Source organism: Bufo gargarizans, chromosome 1, assembly GCF_014858855.1.
Source record: "Bufo gargarizans isolate SCDJY-AF-19 chromosome 1, ASM1485885v1, whole genome shotgun sequence".
Lineage (NCBI taxonomy): Eukaryota > Metazoa > Chordata > Amphibia > Anura > Bufonidae > Bufo > Bufo gargarizans.
In genome coordinates, this window is record NC_058080.1 from 430,962,656 (window position 1) to 430,981,144 (window position 18,489).

General features: G+C 42.8%; 1 protein-coding gene across 3 annotated transcripts in view; it reads left to right on the forward strand.

The window, feature by feature from the left end:
• The window catches only part of LOC122932373 (sialic acid-binding Ig-like lectin 5), a 93,240-nt gene extending 78,435 nt beyond the window's left edge, over positions 1–14,805 (forward strand). For all 3 annotated transcript variants that reach the window (XM_044286746.1, XM_044286754.1, XM_044286762.1), the window contains 3 exons: positions 4,416–4,557; positions 12,838–12,873; positions 14,367–14,805. In XM_044286746.1, coding sequence (XP_044142681.1) covers positions 4,416–4,557; positions 12,838–12,873; positions 14,367–14,489 — 301 coding nt within the window. In that variant the 3' untranslated portion in view covers positions 14,490–14,805. The remainder of the gene's footprint in view (positions 1–4,415; positions 4,558–12,837; positions 12,874–14,366) is intronic.
• Positions 14,806–18,489: the final 3,684 nt, after the last annotated feature.

The following is an 18,489-nucleotide window of genomic DNA, read 5'->3' on the forward strand; positions in this document are numbered from 1 at the left end:
GCGCTGCCGTGCACTTTGTCACTTTGTCAGGCTCAAGGATTTGCCCACCTTCTGTTCTACATATGTAGACTGCAGTACCAGCAACTTGGCCAGAAGCACGTTCAGCTTCTGCACCGTTGGATGAGTGCACGCATACTGTTGTCTCTTGGCAATCGCTTCGGTGATGGATTGCTGATGGAATGACTGACTAGGAGGATTAGGAGCAGGACCAGCAGGACCAGCAGATGATGGGAAGGACAGACAGCTTCCTTTGGCTGAGGTGGTGGAGCTTTGACTGCCTGTAACCGGGTGCGTGCCACTAGGTGATGCAGCGGTTGCTGCGGCAGGCTGCACCACCACATTGGAGCCACGGTTCTCCCAGGACACTTTATGGTGACACTGCATATGTTGACGCAGGGCCGTGGTGGCAACATTGGCACCATGGCCATGCTTCACCTTTTGCCGACATATTCAACAAATGGCCACGTTCACCTTCCCTGGCGGCTCAACAAAACCACACCGCTAAGTAGGTGACTTTACCCCCAACACTCCGCACTGACTGACTGCTACTGCCGCTGCCTCCATTCTTGCAACATTACTTTCCATGCCGGTAGGCTCCTGCGAAGTGGGTGGTCTACACTGGGCATGTTTGGCTCCCAACCTCCCACTGCTGCCACCCTGCTGAATCCCGGTGATGCTACCGACTTGCTGGCTCCAACGCTGCCTCATACGCAAGCTGCCACCCTCTTCACCCAATGATGATGAAGCCCCGTCGTCACCTGGCTCCCAATTGCGATCGGCTACATCATCATCAAGTACTGTCTGCATGTCATTGATGTCCTCCTCAATGGTCAACGGTCTCTGAGCCAGGAGCCTGACCACTCGCAACACCAGCTCCCACATTACTCTCCTTATCACTATTTTTCCGCCTACCGGAGGAAGCGGCAGTTGTCTCCTCCGGATCTTGGCTTGCCAGTAGCTGCTGACTGTCCTCTAGTAGCTCGTCCTCGCTGAGCCCACAGCATATAGTACTTCTCTTGCTGAGGGAACATTAATGGACAGAGGCAGGTTGAGGACAGGTGAGGACACAGGGCCTGCTCCCGGGCTATTCCAACTAAGGGTTGTGCCTGACGAACTCACCGACTCTTGGCTGGGGGTGTCTGATGTCACTTACGATGAAGTTGAAGATCGAGTCAACCATTCCAGAACTGCTGGGTTGCTGGTCAAGACACGACCGCTAGCTGACACTGGGAGCTCAGGCCTCTCAAAGTGACCCCTGCTGACATGCCCCCTTACTCTGCTGCGACCTGTGCCTGCACAAGAAACATTAAGGCCTCTGACACTCCCCTGTGCAGGGCCTGGCACTTCTCTATCTGACATTCTGTTAATTTCACCCCCAAAAAAGCTGTAATTTTCTCACTTCACCACACAACAGCTAATAAGCACCTTTCCCCACTAATATACGCCAAAAAAGGCTTTAGAACATAAAACTGCGGCCGTGAAAGGAAAATAAAGTTTTTCTTTGCCACTAATACACGCCAAAAAGGTCTTTACATTTCTCACTTCACCACACAATGGTTAATAAGCCCCCCCCAATACACGACAAAAAAAAGCTTTAGAACAAATAACTTCTGCCATGAATGGCAAATAATACGTTTTTGTTTGCTACTAATACACGCCAATAAGGGCTGTAATGTTCCCACTTCACCACACAACAGCTAATAAGCCTTTTTTTTTCTTTTTCCCCGCTAATACGCACCAAAAAAGGCTTTAGAACATCTTCTGTCTTCATACACATTCACACAGTGTGCAGTCTGACATTCAGCATAAACCATTCCTGTCTTCCAAATAAGAGGACTGTTTTCTGTACTCTAACTTGTTTATTGGTCAACAGGACTGTGAATTGGTAAAACTATAAGAATACAAATAACATGTATAAGTATAAGGCACAACATGTATCAGCAAAAAAGCATAGAACAGCATGTATTATAACATTTGCATAACACTGAGCATATGTCCAAAAATGGCTGCCTAACATAAGATTGCATGTCTAACATCTAACATTTATAACTCCATGAGTGACACTTATATCTACCTAAACAGCACTGTATAACATACTGACCATGAAACAAAGGACGATGTCACTCACCAGATATACTTGCACAAAGATGGTGTAGTTTGAGAAGGAGATATGCAAGAGACAGCTCTGCTGATGTCCTGTCATCGAGACTGGTGACTGGGCTTCTCCTTCCCAGGATGCCTAGCACTACCCACAATGCCTTGCACTTCCCACAATACAATAATCTTTATTAACATGAGAAACAAAGTGCAGTACATTTTTACCACCGCTAGATGGTGCTGTTACCACATTAATCACTACAGCAATAGTAATCCCTGGCTGACGTTAAATAGAATTAAATTCAAACCCTGCTGGGCAGAAAAGAACATATATATACCTGCACCGGACAAGGGCTAATAAGACCCCCAATAACAAGAACGTTTTTTTGGAATTACGGAGGTATCATCTATTGCAAACCTGAAATGAGCAGCAGTATAATGGCAATTTGGATCCCGAGTCAGTGAAGCAAGGTTTAATAGGATTGTTCCTATTACACAGGATGTAACCTTCCCGTATTACACCCTGTTCTGCTTCAAAACTGTGGAATAATTCCTCCATATCTTTTCCCTACACTTCTAATGCCCTTTCCCTGAACTTCTATTGAGCAAAATATAAGTCTTTCCTAGCACTGTCCCTAGCGCCTGCAAACGTCTCTCCCTGCACTAAGTACACTGAAAAATGGCTGAATCCAAGATGGCTGAGGCTATTTTTAGGGCTGTGACGTCACAGGACTGACTGGCTGCTGATTGGCTGCATGCATGACATTGTGGATGATCCCTTGTTCCCAGAGTTCCTTGCTTCATGTCCTCACAGCAGCCATTTTAGGAAAAAAATACAATTCGTTACCACAAGGCGTGAGGAAATTCGGATTCGGTGCAAATCAAATAATTCCTGAAATTCGGATCGAATTCCACTTTGTCAGCTTTGATTTGCTCATCTCTAGTTACAAGCCTCATTAAGATATGCCATGGTGCTCTTCACTGCTACAGTACATTAGCGCATTGCCTGATCTTCTCTGGTTACACGTTTCAATAACATATTCCACAGTGTTCTTCTCAGGTTACTAATGAAATTAGCATATTTCCTGGTCTTCTTCTCATGATACAAATTACATAAACATAATGTATTCTCTGGTCTTAGATTAAAAGCTACATTAATATACTCTCTGGTCTTCTTATATAGTTCAATTTAATCTGTTTTATTGTAGTGCTACATAACTGAAAGTGTAATGGATTTCAAAAGTCAAAGAGATAGAGTTTCAAGCTGTGACCAGCAGGTGCCAAAATGTATCACACCTCTGCTCAATACTCTAATGCTCGCCAGTTGCTGATGTGTAATATACCACAGTAATCTGTTTTATGACACCACTTTGGTTTATAGGATACATTAGTACTGTTTATCTGGGAACTAGCACAGTTTATCTGGAGACTCAGGCTTTGTTAATCTGGGCACTGGGATAGATTATCTGGAGACTCAGGCTTTGTTAATCTGGGCACTGGGACAGATTATCTGGAGACTCAGGCTTTGTTAATCTCGGCACTGGCACCATTCATCTGAAGATTAAAGGGGTTGTGTAAACTTTAAAAAATGTTATTTATCATGTAGAGAAAGTTAATACATGTCACTTACTAAAATGTTTTGATTGTCCATTTTGCCTCCTTTGCTGGCTGGATTCTTTTTTCGATCACATTATACATTGCTTGTTTCAATGGTTACACTTACAACCATCCTGCAATCCATTAGCGGTGGCCATGCTTGCAAATTATTGGAAAAGGTGACAGCCTCTCTGGTGTTCGGGACCGTGGGAGCACACATAGGCTGGTGCTTTTTCCTATATTGTAAAAACACGACCACTGCTGCTGGATTGCAGGCTGGTTGTAACCATGGAAATTAGCAGTGTATAATGTGATCGAAAAAGGAATCCAGCCAGCAAAGGAAGCAATATGGATAATCACAGTACATTAGCAAATGTCTTGTATTAATTTTCTCTACATGGTAAATGCCATTTGCTGAAGTTTGTTTACCAGGGCACGGGCACAGTTTATCCGAAGACTTAGGCTTTGTTTATCTGGGCACTGGCACAGTATATCTGGAGACTCAAGCTTTGTTTATCTGGGTACTGGTGCAGTTTATCTGGAGACTCAGGCTTTGTTTTTCTGGGCACTGGCTTAGTTTTTCAGGAGACTCAGGCTTTGTTTACATGGGTACTGGCCCGGTTTATCTGGAGACTTAAACTGTGTTCCTCTGTGCACCCTGACACTGTTTCTGGGTGAAAATTACACTTTTCAAACATTTATGACTTTTTAACTTCTTCCAGATCAAAGAAAAATCAAATATTGGAACCAAACAGCTACATAATGACTGACCAAAAATGTAGCAATAATGTCAGCACCAAGGACAGGATGATGAGTCATGCAAATAGGAACATCAAGGACATTTCTGGGGCTATTTCTTATAAGGTTAAGTATCTCCTGTTTTCTAACAACCTTATTTAGCACAGTAAAACTGAATGCTTATGTATGGTACAATTGACTTGTAGAACAACTTACAAATGTAGCAGAGCTAGACCTGTCCTTTGCCACAATGTGCTCAAGTAAAATATCATTATGGTTGCTTTCTGTGGGACTACAGGAAAACCTATCATTGTATGTATTGTATTTGTCCCATATAAAATAAGTGAGCTGTATTGGAGACCTTCTGATTGTCCTCCATTATCTTGTGTGGATAGAATACAGTTCTAAAAGGGTTGTCCCACAAAACTGATTTATTACCTATCCACAGGGTAGGAGAAAAATGTTTAATATTTGAGGATCTGACCACTGACACCCCCAGCAATCCAGAAAATGTGTCCCCCCAAGTGCCCCATCTGAATAGTGCACATGTTAGTCCACCACTCCGTTCACATCTATGGGGCTATCAAAGACAGCTCTCTCTCAGTACCATATTGAATGAAGTGGTGTCCAGAGATGCACATTACCTCTCTGCTGAGACCTTCATTCTCAGCACTGCTTAAAGAGGATCCTTCACCCCCCCTCCCCCTCGACATGTCTGTTTTAATAGCTTCCTGCATTCCCCACGTATAACAATTCTGGAGCATATATTCTTATGTCTGTATGTTGTCCCATTCCTCTATTATTTCTACTAGAAGTTATGAATGAATTGCTATTAGCTTTCAGCAAGGGTACAGAGGGGAGGTAACCAGTTGGGGGTGTGTACCTGCACAGTCTGAAAATGGCAGCACTGATTGGATAGAGTGAGACTGTGCAGGTACACAACCCCAACTGGTTACCTCCCCTCTGTACCCTTACTGAAAGCTAATAGCAATTCATTCATAACTTCTAGTAGAAATAACAGATGAATGGCACAACATACAGACATAGATGCTCCAGAATTGTTATTACTAGTGATGGACGAACATCGGCCATGACCGTTCACGAGTGCGCGTTCGCATCGCGCCCATTGACTTTAAAAGCAGGCTAACCTGAAAAACCTTCAGGTCGTATTTTCAGCCACCAAATACAAACTATGAGTGCACAAATAGTCCCACAACATGGACAGTGACATACCATATGGGTATCACTGGCAAAAATTCCCACAAAAAATAAAGGGAAATTCTCAAAAATGTGTCCTGCTGGAGCCTAGAACATTTTTATTTCCTATCGGTTTGATGTATACAAATGTGCAGTACTCCACGTTTTTGTATCCTGCAGAGTCTAGTAAAAAAAATGTTAAAAATAAACAAATAAGCACCAGTACACAGCGGAGCAGCGTGGCGTAGAGGGGAGGCCGCCATGTAATGACAGAGCGCTACCTGGTCTTGGTGGTCAGGGATGAGGACTGTGTTTCCCAAGGATCATTTTTCTACTGGGAATTACAGGGCCCAGTATAATACACTAGAATCTATATAATATAAAGATATTAGCTCTATACCCAAATAATAATACAATTAGAGGGTCATTTATTATATAAAAATACGTCTATATTTAGTAACATAGTACATAAGGCCGAAAAAAGACATTTGTCCATCCAGTTCGACCTGTCATCTTGCAAGTTGATTCAGAGGAAGGCAAAAAAATATAAAAAATGTGAGGTAGAAGCCAATTTTCCCCACTACAAAGACAGAAGGGGATCCATGAGGATGACATAGGACAGGATATGAAGGGGGGCAGGTGTCATTGAGTAAAACTGCTTATTGAAGCAGTAAAAAAAAACTAAATAGCATAAGGCAGCATACAGCAGCAGATCGAAGAGTGTCACGGCTGAGGATGGGGAAAACCCTCAGCCGTGCGATGACAGAAGATGGTGGTCGCTGCTCGACCAGGATGACAGAATTAGGGAGCAGGTCACCTCCTAATCGCATCCCTAATCTGACCCTGACTCCTAGCTGTATGAGCTGACCCTGATGGTAGGAGGGCTCATACTCTGGAACCTTGAAGTCCCTGCTAGCCCTCAGGGTGGCCCTAAACTAGGAGCAGGGTAAGACGACCTGTTTCTTCTGGATACGGAGGAACAGGAGTCTCACTGGCCAAGCTGCAAGGAAGGGGAAACATATACAACTTATGGCAATGGCAGGTACATGCCACAAACACAACATTCACCTGTCACAGACACTAAGCCTGGAATCCATGTGCAAGTGCTGCTATCCACTACAAGGGACACAGCACACATCACACAGGAACCCAGGACCATAAGGTGCAATAAACAATCATAACACAAACACATCTTCATAACATCGTGTATCACATTTTAGGACCACAAGGGTGGCCCTCACTGGCAGATGGTATATGGGACAGGAGAGTGCCTCCAGCTTACTACAAGGCTGGAGTACCCCTCAGACATCGGGTCTTAACTGAGGCTTTATAGCCCATGTAGTCATACCCACAATCAGACACACCCAGTGCACACACACTAGGAAGGAAGTTAACCCTTCCAACACCAGGGAAGGGAAGACATCAACTTAAAGGGGAAGTGCACACAACTCAAACCCAGTGCATACCAAACAGGGAATGTGCACCATATAAAGGCAGATTGCCAGGTGCAACCACATGTACATTGCAGCAAGCTGCCCATCACCAGCTCAGGCTGCCAAACTGCAAAACAGCCACATGTTGCCAGCGGCAACCACAAGTGAGGCAACATACTAGCGGCCCTCACCTGTGGCTGAACAACAACACCACACCGCAGGCAACAGCGTGCGGACACAGGAGTCACCACCATGACCATGGTCGTGACAGTCCCACCCCTCAAAGCCCCCCACCTAAAAAAAGGAAAACCAGAGAGGGACCCATACAAGGGGATAGGAGAAGGGGAATCAGTGTCATGATATGCGCGTCTCCCAAGGACTGCTGCCGGCCCCTGGAGCAACACACAAGAACCAGGAGCCGACTGCCAGGCTCCGGAGCAACACACCGGAACCGGAGACCAGCAAAGAAACAGCCCGGGGAGAGCGCACTGACACTGCGTCCACTCTCCACTCACGTCCCCACTCCAGTCGCTGCCAGCAGACACTCCTACCCAGCACGCAGCCGGAACACTAACGGAATGCTGCCAACAGACGACCAGAGATAGGAACATGGAGAGGGACGAGGGATCACAAACACGGACGCGGAAGGAAAGGTGGCGGGGAATGAGCCACCAACCTCGCCGTTAACGGTGATCCCCAAAACGCTCTCCCTCCGGAGAACGTGCATGCAGGCCAAAAACAGATGGTGCTGCATGCTGCACCCTCTTTCGAAGGTGTGCTGCCGCACACCAAACATACAACGGTGAAGGAATTAAAAGAAAGGGGACACCAAGACAGAACACGGTGAAGGGATGGCGGGAAAAAGCCACTCACCGCGCCGTCAGCGGCGAAACCCCCAAAACGCTCTCCCTCCGGAGAACGCGCATGCACCCCACAAATGTATGGCGATGCATGCTTCACCCTCTTCCGAAGGTTACGCCACGTGAGGAGCCTTTGTGGTCATACTGTCACGGCTGAGGATGGGGAAAACCCTCAGCCGTGCGATGACAGAAAATGGTGGTTGCTGCTCGACCAGGATGACAGAATTAGGGAGCAGGTCACCTCCTAATCACATCCCTAATCTGACCCTGACTCCTAGCTGTATGAGCCGACCCTGATGGTAGGAGGGCTCATACTCTGGAACCTTGAAGTCCCTGCTAGCCCTCAGGGTGGCCCTAAACTAGGAGCAGGGTAAGACGACCTGTTCCTTCTGGATACGGAGGTACAGGAGTCCCACTGGCCAAGCTGCAAGGAAGGGGAAACATATACAACTTATGGCAATAGCAGGTACATGCCACAGACACAACATTCACCTGCCACAGAGACTAAGCCTGGAACCCATGTGCAAGTGCTGCTATCCACTGCAAGGGACACAGCACACAACACGCATCACACAGGAACCCAGGACCATAAGATGCAATAAACAAGCATAACACATACACATCTTCATAACATCGTGTATCACATTTTAGGACCACAAGGGTGGAGTACCCCTCAGACATCAGGTCTTAACTGAGGCTTTATAGCCCATGTAGTCACACCCACAATCAGACACACCCAGTGCACACACACTAGGAAGGAAGTTAACCCTTCCAACACCAGGGAAGGGAAGACATCAATTTAAAGGGGAAGTGCACACAACTCAAACCCAGTGCACACCAAACAGGGAATGTGCACCATATAAAGGCAGCTTGCCAGGTGCAACCGCATGTACATTGCAGCAAGCTGCCCAGCACCAGCTCAGGCTGCAAAACTGCAAAACAACCACATGTTGCCAGCGGCAACCACAAGTGAGGCAACATACTAGCGGCCCTCACCTGTGGCTGAACAACAACACCAGACCGCAGGCAACAGCATGCAGACACAGGAGTCACGACCATGACCATGGCCGTGACAAAGAGTCCCCCTTCCCTCCTGTCCCACAGAGAAGAGACAGTCACAGTGCAGACTCACTGACAAACTCTGCATGTCTTAAGCTGGTAAGGTAACCTGCTGCTCTGCGGAGGGAAAAGGGGGCGTGTCTGAAGCTCAAGCTCTGCAGCAGCCACCAGAGGGGTGCTGTGTAAGAGAAATGACAGCAATGAGTGCTTCCATCTGTATTGATGGAAGTACTCATAGCAGCTTAGTGGGCCCCCTCAGGAGCAGTGGACCCTGGCATTTGCCCAGGTTTGCCAAGTGCTGACGTCAGCCCTGGCTGGAGGTACATTAAAACTATGACTCTCAGACAATGGAGACACTAAAATATGTTTTTGTTTTTTTTTGCTTGTGAAATATTAGGTATTGCCGCTTCCCTAACAACCAAATCTATAAAAATATCACATGATCTAACCCCTCAGGTGATCACCGTAAAAAATAAAAATAAAAACAGTGCCAAAAAGCCATTTTTTGTCACCTAACACCAAGCAATAAAAAAGGTGCATGCCGCCCAAAATAGTACCAATCAAACTGTCACCTCATTTAAAAAAAAAATGCAACCCTAACTAAGACAATCGGTCAAAAAATAAAAAAGCTATGGCTGTCAGACTATTGAGACACTAAAACATCATTTTTTTTGTGTAAAACTTAAATAAATAAGAAAAAGTACACACATTAGGTATTGCCACGTCAGTAACGATCTGCTTTATAAAAATAGCACATGATCTACCCTGTCAGATGAATGTTGTAAAAAATAAAAACTGTGCCAAAACACCAATTTTTGGGTTACCTACGCCTCACAAAAAACATAATATAGAACAATTAAAAATCATATGCACCCACAGTCATACATCCTCACACATGCAGGCATTGTCACATACACACGGTCATACATCCTCACACATGCAGGCATTGTCACATACACACGGTCATACATCCTCACACATGCAGGCACTCTCATACAGACTTGTACACATGCAGGCACTGTCGCATACACACACTTCCATACATGCAGGAACCATTTTACACTACATTACATTAGAGCTGCAGCTAACGATTATTTGAATAATCGATTAGTTGTCGATAATTTCATCGATTAATCGGGAAAAAACACCAAAATGACAAAAAAAAAGGGGTTTATATGATTTTAATTGAAAAATTATGTTCAAAGGCCATAAAAAAAATGTGAATGGCACTATTATGGGGGATCTGTGGATGGCAATATTATGGGGGGGTCTGTAGATGGCACTGTTATGGAGGGGTTCTGTGGATGGCACTGTTATGGAGGGGATCTGTGGATGGCACTTATGGAGGGGATCTGTGGATGGCACTTATGGAGGGGATCTGTGGATGGCACTTATGGAGGGGATCTGTGGATGGCACTGTTATGGGGAGGGGACCTGTGGATGACTATGCTATGGGGGGATCTATGGATGACACTATATAGCATCTTATGCTATATGTGTCATCCACAGATCTCCCCTATAGCAGTGTTATCCACAGATCCCCCTCCCCATAACAGTGCCATATACAGATCCCCTCCATAACAGTGCCATACACAGATCCCCCTCCCCACAACAGCCCTGGCCCCGCCGCTCACAGCAGTATTCCTTAACCGGCAGTAACTTTTACTTTAAATCAGCGCATCTTCTTTTACCTTACAATGAAGCTCCAGTAACAGGCAGAGCGGGCGGCGGCGTAACGTCACTTACTCACGTGACACGCCTGCTCCACCTACTTTATGAATAAAGCAGACGGAGCTTGCGCAACACGTGAGTAAGTGGCGTTATGCCGCCGCCCGCTCTGCCTGTTACTGGAGCTTCATTGTAAGGTAATAAAGACGCAGTGATGTAAAGTTCAAGGACCCGCAGGCATAGAGCCTGACCTCCCGCTCCCACCTGCATAGCAACGAATCGACCGACAACGAATCCCGTTATCGAATATTATCGATAAAGTCGATTGATCATTGCAGCTCTACATTACATACAGATCCCTTCCTCACCTCCTCGCTGTATTGCTGTTTCTCGTGTCCTCAGCCAGGCTCCTCCCCCTTTCAGCAGCAGGCTCCTCCCCTTCTCGCAGCAGGGCTCGGTCTCCACACAGCAGCAGTGGGTCCTTCCTTCCTCACTAATTAGCAGTGCTGGCCCATTGAAGGAGAGCCTGTCAGTGCTTTTGAATGACAGTTTTCAGACCAATCAGCTCTCCTGGTTAGTAAGGTTGGGTCCACAAGGTCCTATTTTCAAGAAAATCGCATAAAAATGATGTGTTTTTTTGCCGCAATTTTTTAAAATTCAGACCCTGTGGACCCAGCCTTACTTACCAGGAGTCCCCGAGACTGGTCAGTCCCCGAGCAGCACATTATCTTTCAGTCTATAGTTCAGGAAGGGGCTCCACTCACCAGAGGACCAGTCCAAGCTGTATGGGCCCCTTCGCACGCTGTGCCCCTTTGCAGCTGAACCAGCTGCACAGGCGGTATGTCCGCCCCTGCCGCTAGTGTGAAACTAGCCTAAACCGCAGAGTTTTGTTTGGCTGTTAACCCTCAATGTGTTAAAGAAAAAAATGGATTAAAATGGAAAATCTGCCAAAAAAGTGAAATTTATTAATTTCATCTCCATTTTGCTTTAATTCTTGTGGAACACCTAAAGGGTTAACAAAGATTTTAAAATCAGTTTTTAGTAACTTGATGGGTGTAGTTTCTACAATGAGGTCATTTATGGGGGTTTCCACTATGTATGCCCCCACAAAGTGACTTCAGACCTGAACTGGTCCTTAAAAAGTAGGTTTGGAAATTTTCTTAAAAATTTTAAGAATCGCTTCTAAAATTCTAAGCTTTCTAATGTCCTATAAAAATAAAATGACATTTACAAAATGATGCCAACATAAAGTAGACATATGGGGAATATTAAGTAATAAATATTTTATGAGGTATCACTTTCTGTTTTAAAAGCGGAGAAATTGAAATTTCGAAAATTGCTAATTTAAAAAATATTTTGGGTAATTTTGGGATTATTTTATAAATAAAGGTGAAATATATCGACTCAAATTTACCACAGTACAATGTGTCACGAGAAAACAATCTCAGAATGGCTTGGATAAGTAAAAGTGTTCCAAAGTTATTACCACATAAAGTGACACATGTCAGATTTGCTAAATTAGGCCTGGTCAGGAAGGGGGTAAACGGTCCAGATGTGAAGTGGTTAAGGTCTCAGTCTGGACCCTCTGCGGTCAAATATATTACATCCTATTTCTTAGAATAACCCATTTAATGAAATGGCTGATTCATGATTGCTCACTAGCATAAATCTGGTATTACACGCATTAATATAAAAAAATAAAAAATTTCCCCCCGGATAGAAACGTTGGATTGGATTGCTAAAAATCCTGCAGCCATGTCTCAGTCAGATATGTAAATCATATGTAAATCATTAGTGTTGAGCATATTTTTGAAATATTCGATTCAACTGCTTTGCCGAATTTCACAGCAAAATTTGTTTAGTGACGAGGGCTTTCAGGAGTTACTCTCACCATATCCATTTGAGTGAGAAGAGGCTGTTAGAAGGTGTTGGTACGCAGTGGTTACACGAGGGCGGACACACAGAGAACAGGCTCCGCATGGCCCAGATTGGTCGTGCCTTCATACAAGGGGGTTATATTTATGCAGCTTTTCAGGAATCAATGTAAAAACAAGGGTGTTTGGGTTTCATAAGGGGGGTTCTTCAACAAGGACTACCCCTTATGAGCTAGAGAAACACTAAATAAGTATAATATGGTCCAAATATATTCTTTCATTTCTAATCTTTTATCGTGTTTTCATCCATGACAGAATTCAGAAAATACTTACGCGAATTCAGTGGACCAGGTACCGTACTTTCTTATATATTAGTAGGACATTTATTTCTGTCTAGATATGAGCAAATCTGTGAAAAATCTAACTTGGCAAAATGATCAATTCAAAAGCCATATTTTCTTCAAACTGGACGGATAATATTAATTAGTGATGAGCGAACCAAAGTCTACGGTCCGAAGATCCGAAATTTCAGGATAGATTTGATTCACTGCAAAGCCGAATTTCCTCGTGCTTCGCGGTAGCGAATCGCTTTAACCTGAAATAATGTAAAAAAAAAAAAAACCTGATCCATTTGCTCGTTACGGGCTGGCTGCCGCCATCCTGCGAAATCCGGTGACATATGACGTCACCACACCGGCCGACGTGACGATGACCTCATCTCGGGTCGCACAAGATTTATTTTTCAATCAGTACACATGATTCCTCACTGCTTCTAGTTGTTGGCCAATGAGAAGGCTGCAATATCTTTAACTTTAGGAGTAGTGTTGATTGCGAATTTTCGTAATGCAAATTTTTATCGCAAATGTTTCAATTGCCAATTTCCGCAAGCAAGAAAATAGTTACTGGAGATAACAAATTCTCGAATTCGCAAATATATGTTGCATATTTGCCCAAATATTTGTGAAATATCACAAATTCGAATATTGCCCCTGCTGCTCATCACTAATAATAATCATTGACATAGGATGCTAGACCATGCAACTGCTATAGGGCCTGTGTTGAGGGAATATGGCTCCTTTTCAATATAGATTCACTGAAATCTAATGTAGCCACCACCAGGGTAGCTCAGAGCAAAGAGATTTCGACAGCTTCTATAAACTTCTGTGGTAAATGTATAAATTCTGATGCACTGAGCACACTCTAGTGGTGGTTGCAAGAGATTTACTGTATGAAGAGATTTATCTGGTGAAAATACACTGAGAAGTATGGTGTTCAGAAAGAGAACCATATTTAACCTTTGTTATCATCATTGTATGCATGGGGAATGTCATCAATAAGATCTAATATGATGTTCTGATGTGACTCATCCCAAATGGATCCCAATGGTGAGGCATTCCCTCCTCTCACAGATCAACCTCAGAGAGGGAAGTTACAGAAGCAGAGATCTTGATATGTCCTTCTGAAACCAAAGCCTTACTTAGACATAAAGATGGTCTGGCTCAAGAGGGCTGTAGCCTGAACAAAACATTTGAGGAATTGCTTAGAGCAGGAATGCCCAACCTGCGGCCCTCCAGCTGTTGTAAAACAACTCCCAGCATACCCAGACAGTCTACAGCTATCAGCCTACACCAGGGCACGATGGGAGTTGTAGTTTTACAACAGCTGGAGGGCCACAGGTTGAGCATCCCTGGCTTAGAGTAAAATGTAAGTCAACAAGATGAAGAGGGTGGAAGAAGTCAGCTGGTGCCATACTTGGCTAGTGACAAAAAGTTGTCATGGGGTGTAATCTACTCACCAGAAGTCATTATGGGCTTCTCTTTAATGCTACTTTTTATATTGTGCAGAATGAAATTGATAACTATTCTAAAGAAGAAACTTATGTCAATATGGAAAATGAAAAGAGAGAGGAAGAGAAGAAGAAGAACAAAGAAAATGAAGAAGAAGATGGGATCTATATTAACTACTGACCTAATTTATATTTTGACAGTACAATCTCATATTGTGAATTGTGATTAATAACTTTATGTACAGTCCCTATTATTTTTATACTTCTGCAGGTAGGTTTAGTATAGCTACAGGACAGTTGTTCTATATAGCTTGACCTTGATAGAGTCACAGTATTCCCCTGTCTACCCTGTTCTTGTCTTGTGGGGCACCCTCTGTGTATAGGGACCAGGCCGGGTGGTAGGTGAGGTGCCCTGGATGTTGCAGGTTTAGTGTGCCGGTGGCAAGATCCCTTTAAGTTTGTGACGCCAGTGCCGGTAACGGTGGCACACCGATTTATTGTAGTAATATTTGAGGAACACAAGTTGCAGTGAACCAGAACTTCCTTTTACTGAAACAGTTCAACTATTTACAGTCTTTAGTCGGTTCCACATGTACAATGTTGTAACAGGCAGGCTTTAAATAAATGGCAGGCAAAGTCCTTGCAAGAGACTCAGAGGGAATAACACTTACAGATCAGGCTGTATTTCTCCTCAGTTCCTGTCTGGCATTCTCCAAGGCCCGTATGCCCTATTGCTGGCTTTATCCTTGGATATGGAAACCTTCCTCTGGAATATGTCTCCTTGCTGTAGAATATACTTCTGCCCTTCAGCTCTCTATTTGGCTGGATACAACTTGGCTCTGCACTGTACTTGTAAGGGAACTTGGTTTCTCAGGAGGCAAACTCTTCTCTTAGTGGCAAGCTAGGAGCGTGGGCTATCTAGCTGCATGTAAGAAGCTGCTCCTCAGCTCTCCTCTGGTTAAAGTCCACACTGACTTCTGAGTACACACCCCTCCCTGAACAGGACCTGACTATATATACTAAGTGGTTCCCTAACTCCCTCTACTGTCTAGGAGGAGGAACTACCCCTAACAGGCCTGGTACCGGAGAAAACAGGAAAAATACACATAAAAACATCATATAAAATACAATGACCCTGTTCCACAAAAGGTGGGGAACAACGTGGCCCAATTGACCCTTGTGTAGTGCCCACATTTACCTAGTTGGACACTACATTTGTCATAGGTAACCAGTCGCTACTATCTTTCCTATCTTTGGCTAAACCTTGGGTGGCAAATCAGAGTAAGACCCTGTCTATCCTAAATTTATGATGCCTTTGTTTAGTGTATGTGAATTTTGGAGAATGCCTAACATAGCAAACGTTTTCTCTGTAGCTTGACAAAGGAATCTTTGATACCCCAACACAGACTGCTTTAAATGTGACCTAATAAAAATAACTTACAGTGGCTTTATATGTTATTTTGAATAATGGCCATTCCACGTGACAACATATCTTATAATGCAAAAGCTAAAAAAAAAAATATATATATATATTGGCACTGCCAGGCCTCTCCATAATATTGTCAGAACTTTTGGGTATGAATAAAGTCCATAAGTATAAGGCCTATATAAGAGTATGGACATGAGCCTAAGGGACAACCATTTTGTCTTATATTAAAAGGCAGAGTGAGTTCAGGATTTTTTTTACTCTGAAATTGCTAACCTAAGGTTTACGATATGTACCAAAGTGTTTACCTAAGTCTGTTTTTGTGAGAAGGAGATGTCCCAAGGTCTAATGAAATGTAATTGCCTAGATAAGACAATGTATTAGAAATGTGCTGAGTTCTGATGATTTTCAGTGAATAGAAAGACTCTAATCTTTCTTTGTGGTTTTATATAATCAATGTATGAGTAGATTGATTTTATATTATCAATTTTAATAGGTGTGCTGAATATATAGTATATATATATAAGAGTATGGTCCTTATAGCTATATTCAGTTTTAAGATTAGAAACGAGGTACAAATTCCTCTGTCATTTTTAGAATCTCTCTCAGTGTAACACACAAATTAATTATTTCTTTCCTTGAGGTTTTCTTGAATGGAGAAATGTGGACACAGGTGATCATGAACAAACCCTGTCTTTTCCAAGAACAATGAATTGAGATAGTCATGTTTATCTTGATTTAATTAGGTCTGGTCAAAAGATTTAAGGATAAACAAGGTGGTTGACTAAGTATAAAAGTGATTGTCTATTTAAGATCTTCTCAAGGTTTTGTCTGAAACCTTAGATAACATTCATTGCTAGTATATAATAAGAGAAATAAGTGAGTGGTTCGATTTTTGTATGGAATACTAGTGCCATCTAGTGTTAGGGTAACAAAGATCTAGGGTGTATTTTCCCCTAGAGGAAAAATACTAGAGGGAGGTTCTATTGATTATAAAGTGAGGTCACTAGTTAATGATAAAACTTGGCCAAGCCCTTTCTAAGATAGGATAAAAAGATGGTATGGGCTGACAGAAGAGATCGATCTCTAGAGCTCTCTAGCTCTCTCTCTGACCATCTTCAAAAGACCAGATCCATCCCTGACCACCTTTTCAGTCATTGGAGGCAGCCATCTTAGAACCATTGAAACTGATTTCTGCTAGCTGACATTTTGGTATAGTATAACCTTACCTATATTTTATAGGATAATTAATTAATATAATACATATCTATATATATTCAATTAACCATACTTTGTGTATAGTATCTGTTTTGGAATAAGATTGGGGTGTACCTGCAGCTTCATCCTGAAAATTAATCCAATACAGGGAGATTGAAAATATACTAGTGAAAACACGGTATTATCTCCAAGGAATTGAATTCAGTTCTGGACCAGTATGGTTGATTATATATATATATATATTTGTATAGATAAAATATAAACCAGATTTGGGTTTAATCGGACATTTGTCGGCTGAGAGAAATCAAGTATTAAATTGATTTTAAATATAATTGAGGGGTATCATTATAAGAAGGCATAATTGTGTATATATATATTCTCAATTATTTTTGACTTTATCACTATTTTGCATATCATTGATTGAATTTTATTATTGCCAATTTTTATTTTGCAGTATAAATTGTATTAATAAATTACATATATATTTTGTCTGTAACTGGGTTTTGTCTTCAATTCAACGCAGATCACGAGCTTGTTTTAGCTTGATATTTATGATAATAAATTAGAATCTCCTTTATTACAGATTTTAATTTATTCACATAAATAATATAGACTGTCAATCGGAGACAGCATAAATATTCCGACAATATGGAGTCGGGCACACTCAGTTGGAGTCTGTGTATAATTCCACAGTGGTGCTCATCATAGTGCGGAAAAGTCTCTGATAAAAAGACATCCACAAAAGTAAAAGAAAAAGTGGCAGCACTCACTAAAATCAATATTTTATTCCATAATCTTAAAAGACAGGATAGCTAGACATAGGGCACATACAAGCAACAGCTATTTCGTGCTGGCTTGCGTTTCCATTGGCCTACGTAATGACGGGGATGAGCACTTGTATAATATACCTATGGACACCGTTGTCATAAGCAGATACCAAAATAGTACACAAGTCATAACAATGCTGTGAATTTATTTAATTTATTAGGAAAGTGCTTCTATTTATTCTGTCTTAGGCTAGTTTCACACTAGCGTTTTAGTTTTCCGGTATTGAGATCCGTCATAGGGGCTCAATACCGGAAAAAATGCTTCAGTTTTGTCGCCATTGATTGTCAATGGGGACAAAATTGAACTGAACAGAACGGCGTGCTCCAAAATGCATTCCGTTCTGTTTAGTTGCGTTCCCATACCGGAGAGCAAACCGCAACATGTTGTAGTTTGCTTTCTGTCCTGGGATGACCTCCAATGCAAGTCAATGGGGACGGATCCGCTTTCTCTGCCACAATCTGCTACAATAGAAAACGGATCCGTCCTCCATTGACTTTCAATGGAGTTCATGACAGATCCGTTCATGACAACCGGATCCATTCATAATGGATGTAGATGGTTGTATTATCAGTACAGATGAGCGGATTTTTTTAAAATTTGATTTGACGGTTTGCCGAATTCTTTCGGAAAAATTTGTTTTGATCCAAGTATACTCACGGCGAATCGCATTAAAAATGGCTACTTCCTGGCTGCAGAGAGCCTGTATAAT